We start from the raw sequence: 23,900 nt of genomic DNA on the forward strand, positions 1-23,900 counted from the left end.
TTGTTAATTATTACTTACGCTAAACCTTACTGAGATTGTTTATGCCAAGGTGCTTCTCATATTAGATAAATCTTAATGAGACAGAAGGTTTAAAAAAGACAGATAAATGCTAACTGGTCTGAATCTTACCTAATTTACTTCTAATAATATAGACATAAAAACACTGGAGGTATTACTCTTTGTAGTAATACCTCCAGTGTTTCATATATAAGAAAGATGTGTATATATACTCATTAATATGATGTCTGCATCAACAGTGATTACATTGCAGATGAGGACTGTGATGATGTGACTTGTGATCTCATACGTTTAATTGTTCCAGTGTCGAGGGAGAACTGATACTCTACCCATAAAGGAAGAACTGATATGTAACCGTGAAAGAAGAAATTACCATAATGCAGTGATTTCAGTATATTCGTCATAATTAAATAGAGCAATTATTACCTTTATTGGGCATGAATATTTTTTGAGATGTGCTTATCTAATGACCCATATTTTTGCATTAACCGAAAAATATGCATATATAATAATTTAAGTACATCATAATCATTAGTGTAAATAATTACTAATTGTGTTGTGATCCCGAGAATGTTCATGAGATGCTGAGTGGAGTGCTGACTGATGATGATTAATCTCCAGCACCTCGGTAATGTAACACCTCTCATGAATTACACACCTGCGGAACACCTGTGATTATTTAGTAGATGTTACACACGTGTCTAATTCATCAATGTTCCACCTCTTTACATCAGCCTAACACAACTGTTCATCTTGAAACTACAGCTGTTCTCTACGACAGCTAAAAATCTCCTTAACCATGAACCTCTACAGCAACTCAGTAATACAGTAGTCTAGTTCTTTTATCAGAGTTCTCTATCCATTAGTGCAAAGTGGTAATTCTTGATGTTTACACAGCAATGGTGCTACAGTAATCGGAATTTTTCTTGATGAGGACATTGAATATAAATACAACTGTATTGCTAGAGCTGAGGGAAGCGAGGCAAAGATTTGTACTAAATTTATGTTCATATGTCGAGTTTTATTGGTAATGTTGATGATATAAATTTCAGGGAAGTGAAACAGGGCATCAGTGATAATTGGCCTGTCTTTATATTATTTAAAATGTCGATTTTGGGCTAAATTATGATCAACAACTATGTAAGGTGACATTATGCACCCACCTGCCTCACCCAAAATAAATTTCACAGAGCCTAATATATTTTTACATAGGTAAATGTAAATTTGTACCTTGACATTACCTATAAAAGTATAAACGAGAAGAGAAACAAGATATAAATTCGTTATATGCTACAACGTACCGAAATTCCATAATGACGCTACAAACACATGAACATTTCCAGTCAAGAGATACACTCACCTTACTGGAAAATAATTACATCTACATGTAAATACTGGAGAAGTAGATAAAGATTACATTACAGAAAGAAGAAATGTAATTAAGTCTTTTATATAATATTTAACCTACCTTACTCATCAAAAAAAAACTCAGTTTATTCAGGGAGTTTTAGAGAAAAAATTAAGTTCTCTTAGTTTGTTGTATTTGTCTCCCAGCAATTTTCACCCAAAAATACAATATATGAAAATATGTTTCTAAGCAATATAAAACCCCCCTATATATATATATACATATATATATAAATATATATATATATATATATATATATATATATATATATATATATATATATATATATATATATATATTATATATGTCGTGCCGAATAGGCAGAACTTGCGATCTTGGCTTAAATAGCAACGCTCATCTTGCCATATAGGTAAAGCGAAAATTTTTTTATGGAATAATTTTGCAAAAATCATTCTGAACCTAACAAAAAAAAAATATTTCACTGTGTTTGTTTAGTATTAAATTATTGTAAATAAATCTAAAATATATTTAGTTGGGTTATGCTAAAATAAATTGTTCTTGTTATAATAAGGTTAGGTAAGTTTTCTAAGATTCTTTTGGTGCAAAATTAAAAATTTTTACATTAACATTAATGAAAAAAATATATCTTTAAATGTATAAGAGAAAACTTCAGAAAGGACTTAATTTTAAATGAGTTCTTGCTAATTGACCAGTTTTACATATTCGGCACGACACACACACACTCATATATATATATATATATATATATATATATATATATATATATGTAACACTTATCTCTGGCCGAAGGAGACTCGAACCTTGGAACAACGTACGCAGTGCTTTACCAATCTACCCACACTGGACCAATACCTTGGAGTCCAGCTTGCGCTAGACTTTGATCCAAGGCAGCCAGAGTGGGTAGATTGGTAATGCACTGTGTACCTTGTTCCAAGGTTCGTAGGTTCGAGTCTCCTTCAGCCAGAGATCAGTGTTTGTGTATATTTCGCCTGTTCTTGCGAATTCCTTGTATATATATATATATGTCGTGCCGAATATGTAAAACTGGTCAATTAGCAAGAACTCATTTAAAATTAAGGCCTTTCTAAAATTTTCTCTTATACGTTTAAAGATATATTTTTTCCATTAATGTTAATGTAAAAATTTATAATTTTGCACCAAAAGAAACTTAGAAAACTTACCTAACTTTATTATAACAAGAACAATTTATTTTACCCTAACCCAACTAAATATATTTTAGATTTGTTTACAATAATTTAATACTAAACAAACACAGTGGAATATATTTTTTTCGTTAGGTTCAGAATGATTTTGGCGAAATTATTGCATACACAAATTTTCACTCGTCTTATATGGCAAGATGAACGTTGCTATTTAAGCCAAAATCGCAAGTTCTGCCTATTCGGCACGACATATATATATATATATATATATATATATATATATATATATATATATATATATGTATATATATATATATATATATATGCAAAACAACCACTCTGAAAGAATAGAGAAATTCCAAGCGCTTTCGTGACTACTCACATTATCAAGGAACTATGAAAGTAAAGCATCCAAGGAAGCTATATAAGGGGTCTGGCCAACACCTCACTATCAGATCCCACAACGGTTAAACACCTGACGCGCGCCGACCCAACTGGATAGGTCCTTTGCACAACTCATCCACAAACTATTCTACCCAAGAAAATTTAAAAATTATTATTTGTCCAGTGTATTATTAAATTCTTCCCAAATTCTATTAATTGTAAATGGATCTAATTTATATAAACCAAAGGAAATATTCATATTATTGTCAAAACTGCTTTTTATGAAACAAGATTCAATTATATTCCTGTCGACCATGGACTTGCTTGATACTACTTTCTCAACTTTTATAGCTTCCTTGGATGCTTTACTTTCATAGTTCCTTGATAATGTGAGTAGTCACGAAAGCGCTTGGAATTTCTCTATTCTTTCAGAGTGGTTGTTTTGCATATTCTGAAATCACCTGTTTACTGTGATCTTATTGCATATATATATATATATATATATATATATATATATATATATATATATATATATATATATATATATATATATATATATATATATATATATATATAATCGAAACGTCGTCGTAAGCTTCTCTCTTTTATGTGCGGGTTATTTGTGTATCGTTCCAGTCACGGTATTGTGCCTTTTTTTTGTCATCCTCCTCTGTACGTTTTCCAGAGCATTTATATCCATTCTGTAATACGATGACCAGAACTGAGCAGCATAAGCTAAATGAGGCCTAACCAAGGATATATAGAGTTGAGGAACAACCTGAGGACTTCTATTATTTATACTTCTAGATATGAAGCCAAGGATTATGTTAGCTTTATTGCGAACACTAATGCACTGTTGTCTTGGTTTTAGATTACTGCTAACCAGAACACCTAAATCCTTTTCGCAATCAGTATTAAGATCTACATCATTGAGTTTATATGTGGCATGGTTATTTTCTTGTCCAACATTTAGAACTTTGCTATTGTCTATATTAAACTGCATCTGCCACTTCTTCGACCACTGCATCAGTCTATTCAAATCATCCTGGAGTGTTCTAATGTCCTCATTAAAATGAATTGGCCGGCCTATTTTGGTGCCATCAACAAATTGGATTATGTCGCTATTAATTCTCTCATCTATGTCGTTTATGTAAATTTTGAACAACGGGCCCAACACTGACCCCTGAGGAACACCGCTTGTGACGTGCCCCCATTCTGATTTCTCCTTATTTATGCAAACTCTCTGCTGCCTCCTATTCTCCTCTTATTCCGTGTTCCGTGATGAATGATTCAGCTTAGCATCACCTGCAGATACCTGGAGAAGGTTTCGGAAATCAACGCCCCCTCGGCTCGGTCTGAGACCAGGTTTCAAATTAGAAAATTATATTGCTCACTTATGTTCTTTTCTGGCTGTGTTGATGTAGAGGTGGCTGGGGTTACAGGACACGGGGATACCTACCTCGGTTTATGCGACTACCGAAACACACACATATCGTGTTTATGTATTTAAAGTGTAATGGTCGACAGGGGAGAAGTAACTCGCGAAAAGTTAAACACCGCCTCTCTGAATATATGGGTAACTACACTTGCTTTCTATTGAGTCTGCTGTCGGAAGTGTTGTGAAGGTGATGTTATGGTAGCATCAAGACTTACCTCTCAGGATGGTGGTGGCTTGAGCCTCGCCCAGCAAGTTCCTGATGATGCAGGTGTAGATGCCGAAGTCAGACGAGATTAAGTTTCTCATGTTGAGCGTCATGTTGTGTCTGCAAGAGACAGAATGTGAGGGATCTTCAACAGTGTCAGTGCTTTGCAATAAAATTGATGAGAAAGGCTTGAAGGATACATAGTTCACTTAGGCTCTCTGCGACATGTATCTTGCAAACCATTCACAATCTCTGCAACATTGAGTGGTTTGCAAGATACATGGTATGAGAAATCCGAACAATACACTGCGAGAGATCTACAACATACACTGCGCTGTTCGACAGTGCCTCAGACATACGGAGTGTGCAACAATCACTGTGGGGGGGGGCATGTTGCTTAAAGCCTTTCGCATTGCAAATGCAAATGTTTCCTGAGCAATGCTATAAGAAAAAATGGAATGCAGAAGAGCCGAGTTAGGTGTATCCACCTGTGTCTGGACTGTGTGTCTATCTGGACTGTATCTCTGTGTCTCTGGACACACTTGGGTTCTCCTACATTCCATATACAAAGTACATTGCTCCTGAAGAAGCATTATTAATCGCAATACAAAAAGGTGTTAACCAAGGCGCATCTCTACCTCCCTAGTGGTTATTGTGCACTGCTGGTCGATTGCTTGCATCATTCACCATGTGAAGTCTGAATCATACACTATTCGAGAGTCCTGCAATACAGTGTGAGTGGTTCGCAACATACACAGTGTGTCTGATCTGCAACATACAATGTGTTAGTGGATGGAAATTTATAAGGTACGTTAGAATATTAGAATATTGATGTATACTGTATTAAGGATCAGTTGAATATATCTTACAGGCCTGAAACATCCGGTGGCTGACAAATCTCTCGCTTCACACACGGAGGACCCGGGTTCGATTCCCAATGGGGTGGAAACATTTCGACACGTTTCCTTACATCTGTTGCCCTGTTCACCTAGCAGCAAATAGGTACCTTGGGGTAAGTCGACTGGTGTGGGTCGCATCCTGGGGGACAAGATTGAGGACCACAATGGAAATAAGACAGTCCTCAATGACGCACTGACTTTCATGGGTTATCATGGGTGGCTAACCCTGCGAGGTTAAAAATCCTAACGAAATCTTATGTTAAACAGAACATGGTGATAATCCCAAAAATTAAAGCACAATATATATCATAGGCAAAAATAGGAACCCGGATAATTACATTATTAGAGAGGAAAAAGAGCAAAAAAAAAATAATAATAGCATCGTTAAACGTTCAGTAAAGAAAGAGACTATTCAGGTATCGTTAAACGTTGAGCAAAGCAAGAGACGATTCAGGTATCGTTAAACGTTGAGCAAAGCAAGAGACGATTCAGGTATCGTTAAACGTTCAGTAAAGCAAGAGACGATCCAGGTATCGTTAAACGTTGAGCAAAGCAAGAGACGATTCAGGTATCGTTAAACGTTCAGTAAAGCAAGAGACGATCCAGATATCGTTAAACGTTGAGTAAAGCAAGAGACGATTCAGGTATCGTTAAACGTTCAGTAAAGAATGAGACGATCCAGGTATTTATTTATTTATTTATTTATTTATTTATTTATTTATTTATTTGAACATGATACAGTGAAGTACAAAGGAATACAGTTATTACAGTGCAACATGCCGAAGCTCCTTGTATGCAGAGCATTATGGGCAGCTTAAAATTAACTTAAGATTAACTAAGCAATGATATATTCAGTGGTAAAAACATTATTGTAAACAGATAACAATTTAGCACAAATGAGTATTACAAAGACAAGTCAAATGGTCATTTACTGTGTTGCTGAGCATTCAGTAGAATGGAGTATTCTGTTAGGTAATGTAATTAAAAAATAAAGTTTGATTGGGTCACAGATTAGACATTTATGAGATACAATAATGAGAAACATTTATGAGATACAATTTATGAGATACAATTATTCAGTACTACTTGTGGGTGAGTAAGTGATTTTTGAGAAGAGACTTGAATTTATAAACAGTGTTTCTTTTATATTCACAGGTAATGAATTCCAGATTTTAGGGCCTTTTGTGTGCATTGAGTTTTTGCATAGTGTGAGATGGACACGAGGAACATCAAAGTGCCTTGTGTTATGGCCATGTGTTCTGTTGAGGTTGGTAAGGAGACGTTTGAGGGGAGGGTTTATATCAGAGTTAATTGTTCTATGAATGTAGTAGGTGCAGTAATAAGTATGGATGTTTTGTATTGTGAGTAGGTTTAGAGTTTTGAATATTGGTGAAGTGTGCTGTCTGTAGTGGGAATTTGTTATCATTCTGACTGCAGCCTTTTGTTGGGTAATTAATGGTCTGAGATGGTTTATTGTTGTTGAGCCCCATGCACAAATTCCATAGGTGAGATAGGGGTAAATAAGTGAGTGATATAGGGCCAGGAGGGCTGATTGTGGAACATAGTACCGTATCTTCGATAGTATGCCTACGGTCTTGGAAATTTTTTTGGAAATTTGTTGTATATGTGTTTGAAATTTGAGTCTATTATCAAGGTGGATTTCTAAAAATTTTCCCTCTGTGAATTTTGTGATAGGTGATCCGTTTATCATTATGTTAAGAGGGACATCTGTAGCTCTGTTACCAAACTGAATGAAGTAGGTTTTGTCAATGTATAGAGTAAGTTTGTTAGTACTCATCCAGGTAGATATTTTCTGTAATTCGGTATTTACAGTATTGGCTAGTGTGACTGAGCTCTGGTGAGAGAAGGCGTATGTAGTGTCATCTGCAGATAGTGTGGGTTTGAGTAGTTGCGATGCATTTGGTAGGTCATTTATGTATATGAGAAAGAGAAGTGGGCCAAGGACACTTCCCTGTGGGACACCAACTGTAATTAGCTGTGCGGAAGAGTTTGCCCCATTTGTGTACACATATTGGCTTCTGTTGCTGAGGTAAGACTTTAGGTAGATGAGGGAGTGCCCTCTTATACCATAGTGCGACAATTTTATATGGAGCAAGTCATGGTCAACTGTATCAAAAGATTTACGTAAGTCAATGAAGATCCCCAGTGGGACTTCTTTTTTCTCTATTGCAGTGTATATATGTTCTAGCATGTGTATAATAGCATCATTAGCATTTTTATTAGGCCTGAACCCAAATTGACAGGGGCTGAGTATGTTGTGGGAGATGAGGTAGAAATAGATTAGCTTATGAATTAATTTTTCGAAGATTTTATAGAGAGGGTGTAAGTTGGATATTGGCCTATAGTGATTCAACTCTGTTGGTCTTCTCCTTTATGGATCGGGGTGACCCTTGCTATTTTGAGAACTGTAGGGAAGGTAGAGGATTCTATGGATTTGTTAAAGAGTGTTGCAGTGATTGATGATAGCACTTGTGACGCTTTTTTGTATATAAAGGGTAGTAAGGTATTTAAATCTCCTGTCTTGTTTTTTTAGTGTGTTGATAATAAGGGAGACTTCAGTAAGGTTAGTCGGAGCTAGGAACAGTGTGTTCGGGTAGTTGCCAGTGAGGTAGTCACTGGGTGGGGTATCTGAGCTTGGGATTTTATTGGCAAAGTTTTTTCCTATAGTGGAGAAGAAATTATTGAGTGTTTGCTGTTTCTGTTGGTGGGAGTTGGGGTTCATCTGGTTTTGTTAATTCAATTTCGCTCTTTCGTGATATCTTTTTTGTTCCTAGAATTTCTGATAGGGTTTTCCAAGTCTTTTTTTATATCACCTCGTAAGTTGGATAATCTGTTCTCATAATACAGTTTTTTAGCCCTTCTTATCAGGCTGGTTAGAATTGACGAGTAACGTTTTGTTTGGTCTCTGGTTATGTGACCCATTCTGTACTGTTTTTCATATAGGTGCTTTGAATTTATGGATTTTTAGGGCAGTGCTTGTTATAGACGTATTGGGTCTTTTTTAGAAAATTATTAATACATTTGTTAGTATCTGTATAGGTTTCTAGCTCAGTATGTCAGTCAATGTTTCCCACTGCTGCTGAGAAGTTATTAATGGCTGCCTCATTGTGAAGTCTGAAAGTGACTTTAGTAGTGTCATGGGGTAATTTGCCAAGATTTATGATGAGGAAGGTAGGGTAGTGATCTGTGATATTATCTATGATTATGCCTGATTTTCAAGGGGATATGGTGTTGGTCCAGATGTAGTCTAGTAGGGAAACACTAGTCTCTGTAACTCTTGTAGGTTTTCTTACTGCTGGTAGCAACATGCAGTTACTCAGTGTTTGTGAATTCAGTAACGTGTGGGTCCTGGTCTTGCAGGAGATTTATATTGAAGTCACCCGAGAGTAGTAAGTGATCTTTATTCATGCGTGCATCAGTTATCATACTTCCTAGGTTGTCACTAAAACGGCTAATGTTTGACTGTGGTACTCTGTAGATGTTTTTCACTGTGAGAGGTTTTTGTAGGTATTTGGATTTGAATTTAGCTATTATATATTCCCCATGTTCATCCCTTGTGCGAGTATTAGTGATACATTCTTGTTGGTCTGGCCTACAGTTGTGTGTGGCTGTGTAACCAGGAATGGCATAGACATCTGTAGTATCTGGCTTCAGCCAGGTTTCTGTGAGAGTAATGATGGACATATTGGCATGCAGGGAATTTAGTAATGCTATGAGATCATCGTAATGTTTGCTTAAAGATCTGACATTGTAGTTAAAGACAGTTATGTTGTTGTTGGCTCTGAGAAGTGCCTTTGTTTATTCTGCTGTGTAGTAATTATAGTTACTGTTTGATTCATTTAAGTCATTCAATAAGAGGTTGGTATCAGGATCAGTGCTTGTAATCATAAGATTTATAGTGGATCTATAATTAGACTTAAGTATAAGACAAAGTAAATATTCTAAAGCTAAGAAATAGCACCTGAATTATTTTAACAAACGTAAATATATGAAATAAGGTAGTTTTTAAAGCTAAAATAAAGGGGACAATACAAAAGGGACTAAAATAAGTAGTGGTGAACAAATAAAGTGGTAATCAAATAAGGGAGCTTGGGAATATAATATTAAATAATGACGTATTACACTTTAGCACCTGAAAATAAGTAACCATTAAGTTTGTCTGGTTATTAAAGGATTGCAAATGTTGAGTTATTGTATCCATCAAAGGAATAAATAAATAAATATATTAAATAAATAAACACAGACACAGTGATTGAACAGCATCAATCACAGGAAACTAAAGTAATCCATCTCTGTTGGAAAAATATCAAATTTCATCGCCGGATAAAACTTGGCTCCTCTTCAATCTCTTCTAACCTCTCACTCCTCATTACCTTAATTCACTTGTATTTTCTTTGCTTTCTATTTCCTTCTTTTTCCTCTCTTATTCTGTTTACACTTTTCGATGGCATCCAGGTCCTTCTGGAATACTGCTGCTCCTTTTTCATCCTCTTCCAGCTTTCTTTATTTTTTTGGAAACATTCTTTTTTCAGTATCATTTTCTCAAGTCTATTCTGCTTAGCTTTGTCAAGTAAATTATTTTGGGGAGTGTGTTGGGCCTGGTTGGCAATAGTCTGGTGTTGTGGATTTGTCTCTAGTGGGAACCACTTAGAGCATATGAACACGAACTGAGGATATTGTTGGTCCAAGGAGAAGGTTGGTGGTGGAAATAGGGCCAGCTGATGGGTTTCAGGTGGTGGTAGGGCCAGGGGAAGAGTTTCAGGTGTTGGAAGGGCTACAGGAAGGGTTTTTGATGGTGGTAGAGCCAGGGGAAGGGTTACAGGTGGTGGTAGGGCCAGAGGAAGGGTTTTAGGTGATGGAATGGCCAGAGGAAGGGTTTTAGGTGGTGGTAGGGCCAGAGGAAGGGGTTTAGGTGGTGGTAGGGCTAGAGGAAGGAAGGGTGGAGGTCCTAGAGCAATGAGGGCTTGACGCTCTAGAGGAAAAACTGGGCTGGACAGTTGTGTTCTAGCTGTTGAAATTACCTTTACAGCCTGATAGATGGCATAAACCATTGTCAGTATAAATCCGGTTATCAACAGATGGGTGATCTTCGTTGTGATGAGAATCCTTATATGATTCAGGTGCTCCATCCTTCTTCGTAGCACCTCCAGCTGTTTTTCCAGGCACCAGCTCTCATACACTAGACCAGCTACGGGAATCTCAATCCATGTAGAACACTCAAACACCTCATCCTTGTTGTTATCCGTAAGCAAATTAAAATCATATATTCCAAAAGCGATAATTGACTTTTCGAGGGTCTCTTTTTCCAGTTTTTGGGACCTCAAAATCTTGCGATAAACGTGCCTCACAATAAGGCTGAGGCCGCACAGGACCAAGATGGCACACACAAAAAGAGTAAATTTCTTCATTTTTGTGGGTACTTTATAGAGGCAGTAAACTGAGATTACATGTTGATGTTATAGAAATGACCTACTGAGGTATACGCTAATAACTATAAAAAATATTATAGTTACGTTCGAATTTAGACCCAGTTATAAATTTGTAATTAATGTTACATTTATATAGTTGTGTGGGAATTTGGGTGTGATTGTGTGAGTTTGTATTTGTTTCAGTCATGTTTTTTACTCACCTATATGTGGATGTGGGGGTCGAGTCACAGTCCCTGTGTTTTTGTTTGTGATGTAGTGAAGTGTGTTGTAGTGAGATAAGTATGGCTGATGTAGTCATTATAAGTGTGTCTTGTAGGGAAGATAAGTGAGTGTTGTAGTGTAGATAAGTGAGTGTTGTAGTGAAGATAAGTGAGTGTTGTAGTGTAGATAAGTGAGTGTTGTAGTGTAGATAAGTGAGTGTTGTAGTGAAGATAAGTGTGTTGTAGAGAGATAAGTATGTGTGATGTAGACAATATAAGTGTGTGTTGTAGGGAAGATAAGTGTGTGTTGTAGGGAAGATAAGTAAGTGCTGTAGTGAAGATAAGTGAGTGTTGTAGGTTTCTAGCTCAGTATGTCAGTCAATATTTGTCACTGCTGCTGAGAAGTTATTAATGGCTGCCTCATTGTGAAGTCTGAAAGTGACTTTAGTAGTGTCATGGGGTAATTTGCCAAGATTTATGATGAGGAAGGTAGGGTAGTGATCTGTGCTATTATCTGTGATTATGCCTGATTTTCAAGGGGATATGGTGTTGGTCCAGATGTGGTCTAGTAGGGAAACACTAGTCTCTGTAACTCTTGTAGGTTTTGTTACTGTAATAAAGTTGGTAGAATTACCGACAATATGTAAAGTAAAAGAACACAAATGCAACTAATGTGACATTTTATTGTGGCAACGTTTCGCTCTCCAGGAGCTTGATAATGGCTTGATAAAGCTCCTGGAGAGCGAAACGTTGCCACAATAAAATGTCACATTAGTTGCATTTGTGTTCTTTTACTTTACAGGTTTTGTTACTGCTGGTAGCAACATGCAGTTACTCAGTGTTTGTGAATTCAGTAACGTGTGGGTCCTGGTCTTGCAGGAGATTTATATTGAAGTCACCTGAGAGTAGTAAGTGATCTTTATTCATGCGTGCATCAGTTATCATACTTCCTAGGTTGTCACTAAATGTTGAGTAAAGCAAGAGACAATCCAGGTATCGTTAAACGTTCAGTTAAGCAAGAGACAATCCAGGTATCGTTAAACGTTCAGTAAAGCAAGAGACAATCCATGTATCGTTAAACGTTGAGTAAAGCAAGAGACGATCCAGGTATCGTTAAACGTTGAGTAAAGCAAAAGACGTTCCAGGTATCGTTAAACGTTCAGTTAAGCAAGAGACAATCCAGGTATCGTTAAACGTTCAGTAAAGCAAGAGACGATCCCGGTATCGTTAAACGTTCAGCAAAGCAAGAGACGTTCCAGGTATCGTTAAACGTTCAGTTAAGCAAGAGACGATTCAGGTAACGTTAAACGTTCAGTAAAGCAAGAGACGATCCAGGTATCGTTAAACGTTGAGTAAAGCAAGAGACGATCCAGGTATCGTTAAACGTTGAGTAAAGCAAGAGACGATCCAGGTATCGTTAAACGTTCAGTTAAGCAAGAGGCGATCCAGGTATCGTTAAACGTTCAGTTAAGCAAGAGGCGATCCAGGCATCGTTAAACGTTGAGTAAACCAAGAGATGATCCAGGTATCGTTAAATGTTGAGTAATGCAAGAGACGATCCAGGTATCGTTAAACGTTGAGTTAAGCAAGAGACGATCCAGGTATCGTTAAACGTTCAGTTAAGCAAGAGAGAATCCAGGTATCGTTAAACGTTCAGTAAAGCAAGAGACGATCCCGGTATCGTTAAACGTTCAGCAAAGCAAGAGACGATCCAGGTATCGTTAAACGTTGAGTAAAGCAAGAGACGATCTAGGTATCGTTAAACGTTGTGTAAATCAAGAGACGATCCAGGTATCGTTAAACGTTGAGTAAAGCAAGAGACTATCCAGGTATCGTTAAACGTTGAGTAAAGCAAGAGACGACCCAGGTATCGTTAAACGTTGAGTAAAGCAAGAGACGATCCAGGTATCGTTAAACGTTGAGTAAAGCAAGAGACGACCCAGGTATCGTTAAACGTTGAGTAAAGCAAGAGACGATCCAGGTATCGTTAAACGTTGAGTAAAGCAAGAGACGATCCAGGTATCGTTAAACGTTGAGTAAAGCAAGAGACGATCCAGGTATCGTTAAACGTTGAGTAAAGCAAGAGACGATCCAGGTATCGTTAAACGTTCAGTAAAGAATGAGACGATCCAGGTATTTATTTATTTATTTATTTATTTATTTGAACATGATACAGTGAAGTACAAAGGAATACAGTTATTACAGTGCAACATGCCGAAGCTCCTTGTATGCAGAGCATTATGGGCAGCTTAAAATTAACTTAAGATTAACTAAGCAATGATATATTCAGTGGTAAAAACATTATTGTAAACAGATAACAATTTAGCACAAATGAGTATTACAAAGACAAGTCAAATGGTCATTTACTGTGTTGCTGAGCATTCAGTAGAATGGAGTATTCTGTTAGGTAATGTAATTAAAAAATAAAGTTTGATTGGGTCACAGATTAGACATTTATGAGATACAATAATGAGAAACATTTATGAGATACAATTTATGAGATACAATTATTCAGTACTACTTGTGGGTGAGTAAGTGATTTTTGAGAAGAGACTTGAATTTATAAACAGTGTTTCTTTTATATTCACAGGTAATGAATTCCAGATTTTAGGGCCTTTTGTGTGCATTGAGTTTTTGCAGTGTGAGATGGACACGAGGAACATCAAAGTGCCTTGTGTTATGGCCATGTGTTCTGTTGAGGTTGGTAAGGAGACGTTTGAGGGGAGGGTTTATGTCAGAGTTAAGTGTTCTATGAATGTAGTAGGTGCAGTAATAAGTATGGATGTTTTGTATTGTGAGTAGGTTTAGAGTTTTGAATATTGGTGAAGTGTGCTGTCTGTAGTGGGAATTTGTTATCATTCTGACTGCAGCCTTTTGTTGGGTAATTAATGGTCTGAGATGGTTTATTGTTGTTGAGCCCCATGCACAAATTCCATAGGTGAGATAGGGGTAAATAAGTGAGTGATATAGGGCCAGGAGGGCTGATTGTGGAACATAGTACCGTATCTTCGATAGTATGCCTACGGTCTTGGAAATTTTTTTGGAAATTTGTTGTATATGTGTTTGAAATTTGAGTCTATTATCAAGGTGGATTCCTAAAAATTTTCCCTCTGTGAATTTTGTGATAGGTGATCCGTTTATCATTATGTTAAGAGGGACATCTGTAGCTCTGTTACCAAACTGAATGAAGTAGGTTTTGTCAATGTATAGAGTAAGTTTGTTAGTACTCATCCAGGTAGATATTTTCTGTAATTCGGTATTTACAGTATTGGCTAGTGTGACTGGGCTCTGGTGAGAGAAGGCGTATGTAGTGTCATCTGCAGATAGTGTGGGTTTGAGTAGTTGCGATGCATTTGGTAGGTCATTTATGTATATGAGAAAGAGAAGAGGGCCAAGGACACTTCCCTGTGGGACACCAACTGTAATTAGCTGTGCGGAAGAGTTTGCCCCATTTGTGTACACATATTGGCTTCTGTTGCTGAGGTAAGACTTTAGGTAGATGAGGGAGTGCCCTCTTATACCATAGTGCGACAATTTTATATGGAGCAAGTCATGGTCAACTGTATCAAAAGATTTACGTAAGTCAATGAAGATCCCCAGTGGGACTTCTTTTTTCTCTATTGCAGTGTATATATGTTCTAGCATGTGTATAATAGCATCATTAGCATTTTTATTAGGCCTGAACCCAAATTGACAGGGGCTGAGTATGTTGTGGGAGATGAGGTAGAAATAGATTAGCTTATGAATTAATTTTTCGAAGATTTTATAGAGAGGGTGTAAGTTGGATATTGGCCTATAGTGATTCAACTCTGTTGGTCTTCTCCTTTATGGATCGGGGTGACCCTTGCTATTTTGAGAACTGTAGGGAAGGTAGAGGATTCTATGGATTTGTTAAAGAGTGTTGCAGTGATTGATGATAGCACTTGTGACGCTTTTTTGTATATAAAGGGTAGTAAGGTATTTAAATCTCCTGTCTTGTTTTTTTAGTGTGTTGATAATAAGGGAGACTTCAGTAAGGTTAGTCGGAGCTAGGAACAGTGTGTTCGGGTAGTTGCCAGTGAGGTAGTCACTGGGTGGGGTATCTGAGCTTGGGATTTTATTGGCAAAGTTTTTTCCTATAGTGGAGAAGAAATTATTGAGTGTTTGCTGTTTCTGTTGGTGGGAGTTGGGGTTCATCTGGTTTTGTTAATTCAATTTCGCTATTTCGTGATATCTTTTTTGTTCCTAGAATTTCTGATAGGGTTTTTCACGTCTTTTTTTATATCACCTCGTAAGTTGGATAATCTGTTCTCATAATACAGTTTTTTAGCCCTTCTTATCAGGCTGGTTAGAATTGACGAGTAACGTTTTGTTTGGTCTCTGGTTATGTGACCCATTCTGTACTGTTTTTCATATAGGTGCTTTGAATTTATGGATTTTTAGGGCAGTGCTTGTTATAGACGTATTGGGTCTTTTTTAGAAAATTATTAATACATTTGTTAGTATCTGTATAGGTTTCTAGCTCAGTATGTCAGTCAATGTTTCCCACTGCTGCTGAGAAGTTATTAATGGCTGCCTCATTGTGAAGTCTGAAAGTGACTTTAGTAGTGTCATGGGGTAATTTGCCAAGATTTATGATGAGGAAGGTAGGGTAGTGATCTGTGATATTATCTATGATTATGCCTGATTTTCAAGGGGATATGGTGTTGGTCCAGATGTAGTCTAGTAGGGAAACACTAGTCTCTGTAACTCTTGTAGGTTTTCTTACTGCTGGTAGCAACATGCAGTTACTCAGTGTTTGTGAATTCAGTAACGTGTGGGTCCTGGTCTTGCAGGAGATTTATATTGAAGTCACCCGAGAGTAGTAAGTGATCTTTATTCATGCGTGCATCAGTTATCATACTTCCTAGGTTGTCACTAAAACGGCTAATGTTTGACTGTGGTACTCTGTAGATGTTTTTCACTGTGAGAGGTTTTTGTAGGTATTTGGATTTGAATTTAGCTATTATATATTCCCCATGTTCATCCCTTGTGCGAGTATTAGTGATACATTCTTGTTGGTCTGGCCTACAGTTGTGTGTGGCTGTGTAACCAGGAATGGCATAGACATCTGTAGTATCTGGCTTCAGCCAGGTTTCTGTGAGAGTAATGATGGACATATTGGCATGCAGGGAATTTAGTAATGCTATGAGATCATCGTAATGTTTGCTTAAAGATCTGACATTGTAGTTAAAGACAGTTATGTTGTTGTTGGCTCTGAGAAGTGCCTTTGTTTATTCTGCTGTGTAGTAATTATAGTTACTGTTTGATTCATTTAAGTCATTCAATAAGAGGTTGGTATCAGGATCAGTGCTTGTAATCATAAGATTTATAGTGGATCTATAATTAGACTTAAGTATAAGACAAAGTAAATATTCTAAAGCTAAGAAATAGCACCTGAATTATTTTAACAAACGTAAATATATGAAATAAGGTAGTTTTTAAAGCTAAAATAAAGGGGACAATACAAAAGGGACTAAAATAAGTAGTGGTGAACAAATAAAGTGGTAATCAAATAAGGGAGCTTGGGAATATAATATTAAATAATGACGTATTACACTTTAGCACCTGAAAATAAGTAACCATTAAGTTTGTCTGGTTATTAAAGGATTGCAAATGTTGAGTTATTGTATCCATCAAAGGAATAAATAAATAAATATATTAAATAAATAAACACAGACACAGTGATTGAACAGCATCAATCACAGGAAACTAAAGTAATCCATCTCTGTTGGAAAAATATCAAATTTCATCGCCGGATAAAACTTGGCTCCTCTTCAATCTCTTCTAACCTCTCACTCCTCATTACCTTAATTCACTTGTATTTTCTTTGCTTTCTATTTCCTTCTTTTTGCTCTCTTATTCTGTTTACACTTTTCGATGGCATCCAGGTCCTTCTGGAATACTGCTGCTCCTTTTTCATCCTCTTCCAGCTTTCTTTATTTTTTTGGAAACATTCTTTTTTCAGTATCATTTTCTCAAGTCTATTCTGCTTAGCTTTGTCAAGTAAATTATTTTGGGGAGTGTGTTGGGCCTGGTTGGCAATAGTCTGGTGTTGTGGATTTGTCTCTAGTGGGAACCACTTAGAGCATATGAACACGAACTGAGGATATTGTTGGTCCAAGGAGAAGGTTGGTGGTGGAAATAGGGCCAGCTGATGGGTTTCAGGTGGTGGTAGGGCCAGGGGAAGAGTTTCAGGTGTTGGAAGGGCTACAGGAAGGGTTTTTGATGGTGGTAGAGCCAAGGGAAGGGTTACAGGTGGTGGTAGGGCCAGAGGAAGGGTTTTAGGTGATGGAATGGCCAGAGGAAGGGTTTTAGGTGGTGGTAGGGCCAGAGGAAGGGGTTTAGGTGGTGGTAGGGCTAGAGGAAGGAAGGGTGGAGGTCCTAGAGCAATGAGGGCTTGACGCTCTAGAGGAAAAACTGGGCTGGACAGTTGTGTTCTAGCTGTTAAAATTACCTTTACAGCCTGATAGATGGCATAAACCATTGTCAGTATAAATCCGGTTATCAACAGATGGGTGATCTTCGTTGTGATGAGAATCCTTATATGATTCAGGTGCTCCATCCTTCTTCGTAGCACCTCCAGATATTTTTCCAGGCACCAGCTCTCATACACTAGACCAGCTACGGGAATCTCAACAATCCATGTAGAACACTCAAACACCTCATCCTTGTTGTTATCCGTAAGCAAATTAAAATCATATATTCCAAAAGCGATAATTGACTTTTCGAGGGTCTCTTTTTCCAGTTTTTGGGACCTCAAAATCTGGCGATAAACGTGCCTCACAATAAGGCTGAGGCCGCACAGGACCAAGATGGCACACACAAAAAGAGTAAATTTCTTCATTTTTGTGGGTACTTTATAGAGGCAGTAAACTAAGATTACATGTTGATGTTATAGAAATGACCTACTGAGGTATACGCTAATAACTATAAAAAATATTTTAGTTACGTTCGAATTTAGACCGAGTTATAAATTTGTAATTAATGTTACATTTATATAGTTGTGTGGGAATTTGGGTGTGATTGTGTGAGTTTGTATTTGTTTCAGTCATGTTTTTTACTCACCTATATGTGGATGTGGGGGTCGAGTCACAGTCCCTGTGTTTTTGTTTGTGATGTAGTGAAGTGTGTTGTAGTGAGATAAGTATGTGTGATGTAGTCAATATAAGTGTGTCTTGTAGGGAAGATAAGTGTGTGTTGTAGTGAAGATAAATGAGTGTTGTAGTGAAGATAAATGAGTGTTGTAGTGAAGATAAGTGAGTGTTGTAGTGAAGATAAGTGAGTGTTGTAGTGAAGATAAGTGAGTGTTGTAGTGAAGATAAGTGAGTGTTGTAGTGAAGATAAGTGTGTGTTGTAGTGAAGATAAGTGTGTGTTGTAGTGAAGATAAGTGAGTGTTGTAGTGAAGATAAGTGAGTGTTGTAGTGAAGATAAGTGAGTGTTGTAGTGAAGATAAGTGTGTGTTGTAGTGAAGATAAGTGAGTGTTGTAGTGAAGATAAGTGAGTGTTGTAGGGAAGATAAGTGAGTGTTGTAGGGAAGATAAGTGAGTGTTGTAGTGAAGATAAGTGAGTGTTGTAGTGAAGATAAGTGAGTGTTGTAGTGAAGATAAGTGAGTGTTGTAGTGAAGATAAGTGAGTGTTGTAGTGAAGATAAGTGTTGTAGTGAAGATAAGTGAGTGTTGTAGTGAAGATAAGTGAGTGTTGTAGTGAAGATAAGTGAGTGTTGTAGTGAAGATAAGTGAGTGTTGTAGTGAAGATAAGTGTGTGTTGTAGTGAAGATAAGTGAGTGTTGTAGTGAAGATAAGTGAGTGTTGTAGTGAAGATAAGTGTGTGTTGTAGTGAAGATAAGTGTGTGTTGTAGTGAAGATATGTAAGTGTTGTAGTTTAAGTCCAACATATTGCTTGTTGGGAAATAAATCCATCCAAACTTATGTTAAAGAAACCATTTTTTATGGCAAATTATCATTGAGTTTGTCTGGTTATTAAAGTATTGCAAATATTGAGTTATTTTATCCGTTAAATGAATAAAGAAATAAATATATTGAATATACAAACACAGACACACGGTGATTGATGAGCATAAATCACCAGAAACTAAAGTAATCCATTTCCGCTGGAAAAAAAAATATCTAATTCCACCATCCGATAGAACTTTGTTCCCCTTCAATCACTTCTCTCTTCTATCCTCTCACTCCTCATTACTTTAATTCACCTGTATTTTCTTTTCTTTTTATTTCTTTTTGCTTTCTTTTTCTCTTTATAATTCTCGATGGTATCCAGGTCCCTGTGGGATACTACTAATGCTGCTCCGTCTACTTCCTCTTCCAACTCTTTCTTTATTTTTTTTGAAGTATTTTTTTTTAATACCATTTTCTCACGTCTTTTCTACTTAGCTTTGTCAGGTAAATTAATTTTGGGAGTGTGTTAGACCTGATTGGTAATGGTCTTTTGTGGTAGGTTTGACTCTAGTGGGAACCACTTTGAGCATCTGAACACGAACTGGGGATATTTCTGATCCAAGGAAAACGTTGGAGGTGGAAATAGGGCCAGCTGATGGGTTTTATGTGGTGGTAGAGCCAGGGAGAGGGTTTCAGGAGGTGGTAGGGCCAGAGGAAGGGTTTCACGTGGTGGAAGGGCCAAAGAAAGAGTTTCAGGTGGTGATAGGACCAGATGAAGGGTTTCACGTGCTGGTAGGGCCAAAGGAAGGGTTTCAGGTGGTGGTAGGGCCAGAGGAAGGGTTTCACGTGGTGGAAGGGTCAAAGGAAGAGTTTCAGGTGGTGATAGGACCAGAGGAAGGGTTTCACGTGCTGGTAGGGCCAAAGGAAGGGTTTCAGGTGGTGATAGGGCCAGAGGAAGGGTTTTAGGTGGTGGCAAAACTAGAGGAAAAGTATTAGGTGGTGTTAGGGCCAGGGGTGGTGGACATTCTAGAATAACTGGGCTGGATAGTTGTGTTCTAGTTGTTAAAATGATCTTGACAGCCTGATAGATGGCATAAATCATTACCATGATTAATCCAGTTATCAACAGATGGGTGATATTCGTTGTGATGAGAATCCTTATATGATTCAGGTGCTCCATCCTTTTTCGTAGCACCTCCAGCTATTTTTCCAGACACCAACTCTCATACACTAGACCAGCTACGGGAATCTCAACAATCCATGTAGAACACTCAACCACCTCATCCTTGTTGTTATCCGTAAGCAAATTAAAATCATATATTCCAAAAGCGATAATTGACTTTTCGAGGGTCTCTTTTTCCAGTTTTTGGGACCTCAAAATCTGGCGATAAACGTGCCTCACAATAAGGCTGAGGCCGCACAGGACCAAGATGGCACACACAAAAAGAGTAAATTTCTTCATTTTTGTGGGTACTTTATAGAGGCAGTAAACTAAGATTACATGTTGATGTTATAGAAATGACCTACTGAGGTATACGCTAATAACTATAAAAAATATTATAGTTTCGAATTTAGACCGAGTTATAAATTTGTAATTAATGTTACATAAATATAGTTGTGTACGAATGTGGGTGTGGTTGTGTGAGTTTGTATTTGTTTGTCACGTTTTTTACTCACCTATATGTGGATGTGGGGGTCGAGTCACAGTCCCTGTGTTTTTGTTGGTGATGTAGTGAAGTGTGTTGTAGTGAGATAAGTATGTCTGATGTAGTCAATATAAGTGTGTCTTGTAGGGAAGATAAGTGTGTGTTGTAGTGTAGATAAGTGAGTGTTGTAGTGAAGATAAGTGAGTGTTGTAGTGTAGATAAGTGAGTGTTGTAGTGAAGATAAGTGTGTTGTAGAGAGATAAGTATGTGTGATGTAGACAATATAAGTGTGTTTTGTAGGGAAGATAAGTGTGTGTTGTAGGGAAGATAAGTAAGTGCTGTAGTGAAGATAAGTGAGTGTTGTAGGTTTCTAGCTCAGTATGTCAGTCAATATTTGTCACTGCTGCTGAGAAGTTATTAATGGCTGCCTCATTGTGAAGTCTGAAAGTGACTTTAGTAGTGTCATGGGGTAATTTGCCAAGATTTATGATGAGGAAGGTAGGGTAGTGATCTGTGATATTATCTATGATTATGCCTGATTTTCAAGGGGATATGGTGTTGGTCCAGATGTGGTCTAGTAGGGAAACACAGGTCTCTGTAACTCTTGTAGGTTTTCTTACTGTAATAAAGTTGGTAGAATTACCGACAATATGTAAAGTAAAAGGACACAAATGAAACTAATGTGACATTTTATTGTGGCAACGTTTCGCTCTCCAGGAGCTTGATAATGGCTTGATAAAGCTCCTGGAGAGCGAAACGTTGCCACAATAAAATGTCACATTATTTGCATTAGTGTCCTTTTACTTTACAGGTTTTGTTACTCCTGGTAGCAACATGCAGTTACTCAGTGTTTGTGAATTCAGTAACGTGTGGGTCCTGGTCTTGCAAGAGATTTATATTAAAGTCACCTGAGAGTAGTAAGTGATCTTTATTCATGCGTGCATCAGTTATCATACTTCCTAGGTTGTCACTAAAACGGCTAATGTTTGACTGTGGTACTCTGTAGATGTTTATCACTGTGAGAGGTTTTTGTAGGTATTTGGATTTGAATTTAGCTATTATATATTCCCCATGTTCGTCCCTTGTGCGAGTATTAGTGATACATACTAGTTGGTCTGAGTAGTATATAGCTGTGCCACCCCCTTGTTGGTCTGGCCTACAGTTGTGTATGGCTGTGTAACCAGGAATGGCATAGACATCTGTAGTATCTGGCTTCAGCCAGGTTTCTGTGAGAGTAATGATGGACATATTGGCATGCAGGGAATTTAGTAATGCTATGAGGTCATCGTAATGTTTGCTTAAAGATCTGACATTGTAGTTAAAGACAGTTATGTTGTTGTTGGCTCTGAGAAGTGCCTTTGTTTATTCTGCTGTGTAGTAATTACAGTTACTGTTTGATTCATTTAAGTCATTCAATAAGAGGTTGGTATGAGGATCAGTGCTTGTAATCATAAGATTTATAGTGGATCTATAATTAGACTTAAGTATAAGACAAAGTAAATATTCTAAAGCTAAGAAATAGCACCTGAATTATTTTAACAAACGTAAATATATGAAATAAGGTAGTTTTTAAAGCTAAAATAAAGGGGACAATACAAAAGGGACTAAAATAAGTAGTGGTGAACAAATAAAGTGGTAATCAAATAAGGGAGCTTGGGAATATAATATTAAATAATGACGTATTACACTTTAGCACCTGAAAATAAGTAACCATTAAGTTTGTCTGGTTATTAAAGGATTGCAAATGTTGAGTTATTGTATCCATCAAAGGAATAAATAAATAAATATATTAAATAAACACAGACACAGTGATTGAACAGCATCAATCACAGGAAACTAAAGTAATCCATCTCTGTTGGAAAAATATCAAATTTCATCGCCGGATAAAACTTCGCTCCTCTTCAATCTCTTCTAACCTCTCACTCCTCATTACCTTAATTCACTTGTATTTTCTTTGCTTTCTGTTTCCTTCTTTTTGCTCTCTTATTCTGTTTACACTTTTCGATGGCATCCAGGTCCTTCTGGAATACTGCTGCTCCTTTTTCATCCTCTTCCAGCTTTCTTTATTTTTTTGGAAACATTCTTTTTTCAGTATCATTTTCTCAAGTCTATTCTGCTTAGCTTTGTCAAGTAAATTATTTTGGGGAGTGTGTTGGGCCTGGTTGGCAATGGTCTGGTGTTGTGGATTTGTCTCTAGTGGGAACCACTTAGAGCATATGAACACGAACTGAGGATATTGTTGGTCCAAGGAGAAGGTTGGTGGTGGAAATAGGGCCAGCTGATGGGTTTCAGGTGGTGGTAGGGCCAGGGGAAGAGTTTCAGGTGTTGGAAGGGCTACAGGAAGGGTTTTTGATGGTGGTAGAGCCAGGGGAAGGGTTACAGGTGGTGGTAGGGCCAGAGGAAGGGTTTTAGGTGATGGAATGGCCAGAGGAAGGGTTTTAGGTGGTGGTAGGGCCAGAGGAAGGGGTTTAGGTGGTGGTAGGGCTAGAGGAAGGAAGGGTGGAGGTCCTAGAGCAATGAGGGCTTGACGCTCTAGAGGAAAAACTGGGCTGGACAGTCGTGTTCCAGCTGTTAAAATTACCTTTACAGCCTGATAGATGGCATAAACCATTGTCAGTATAAATCCGGTTATCAACAGATGGGTGATCTTCGTTGTGATGAGAATCCTTATATGATTCAGGTGCTCCATCCTTCTTCGTAGCACCTCCAGATATTTTTCCAGGCACCAGCTCTCATACACTAGACCAGCTACGGGAATCTCAACAATCCATGTAGAACACTCAAACACCTCATCCTTGTTGTTATCCGTAAGCAAATTAAAATCATATATTCCAAAAGCGATAATTGACTTTTCGAGGGTCTCTTTTTCCAGTTTTTGGGACCTCAAAATCTGGCGATAAACGTGCCTCACAATAAGGCTGAGGCCGCACAGGACCAAGATGGCACACACAAAAAGAGTAAATTTCTTCATTTTTGTGGGTACTTTATAGAGGCAGTAAACTAAGATTACATGTTGATGTTATAGAAATGACCTACTGAGGTATACGCTAATAACTATAAAAAATATTTTAGTTACGTTCGAATTTAGACCGAGTTATAAATTTGTAATTAATGTTACATTTATATAGTTGTGTGGGAATTTGGGTGTGATTGTGTGAGTTTGTATTTGTTTCAGTCATGTTTTTTACTC

General features: G+C 37.4%; 1 protein-coding gene across 1 annotated transcript in view; it reads right to left on the reverse strand.

Annotated features, from left to right (window-relative positions):
* Positions 1-3,548: 3,548 nt before the first annotated feature.
* Positions 3,549-23,900, reverse strand: part of LOC128697332 (lachesin-like) — a 33,436-nt gene continuing 13,084 nt past the window's right edge. Inside the window, exon 3 of the mRNA XM_070093856.1 lies at positions 3,549-4,718. Within this exon, the coding sequence (XP_069949957.1) occupies positions 4,598-4,718 (121 nt within the window). The 3' untranslated portion in view covers positions 3,549-4,597. The remainder of the gene's footprint in view (positions 4,719-23,900) is intronic.

This window comes from Cherax quadricarinatus, chromosome 44, assembly GCF_038502225.1.
Source record: "Cherax quadricarinatus isolate ZL_2023a chromosome 44, ASM3850222v1, whole genome shotgun sequence".
NCBI classification, from domain to species: Eukaryota; Metazoa; Arthropoda; class Malacostraca; order Decapoda; family Parastacidae; genus Cherax; species Cherax quadricarinatus.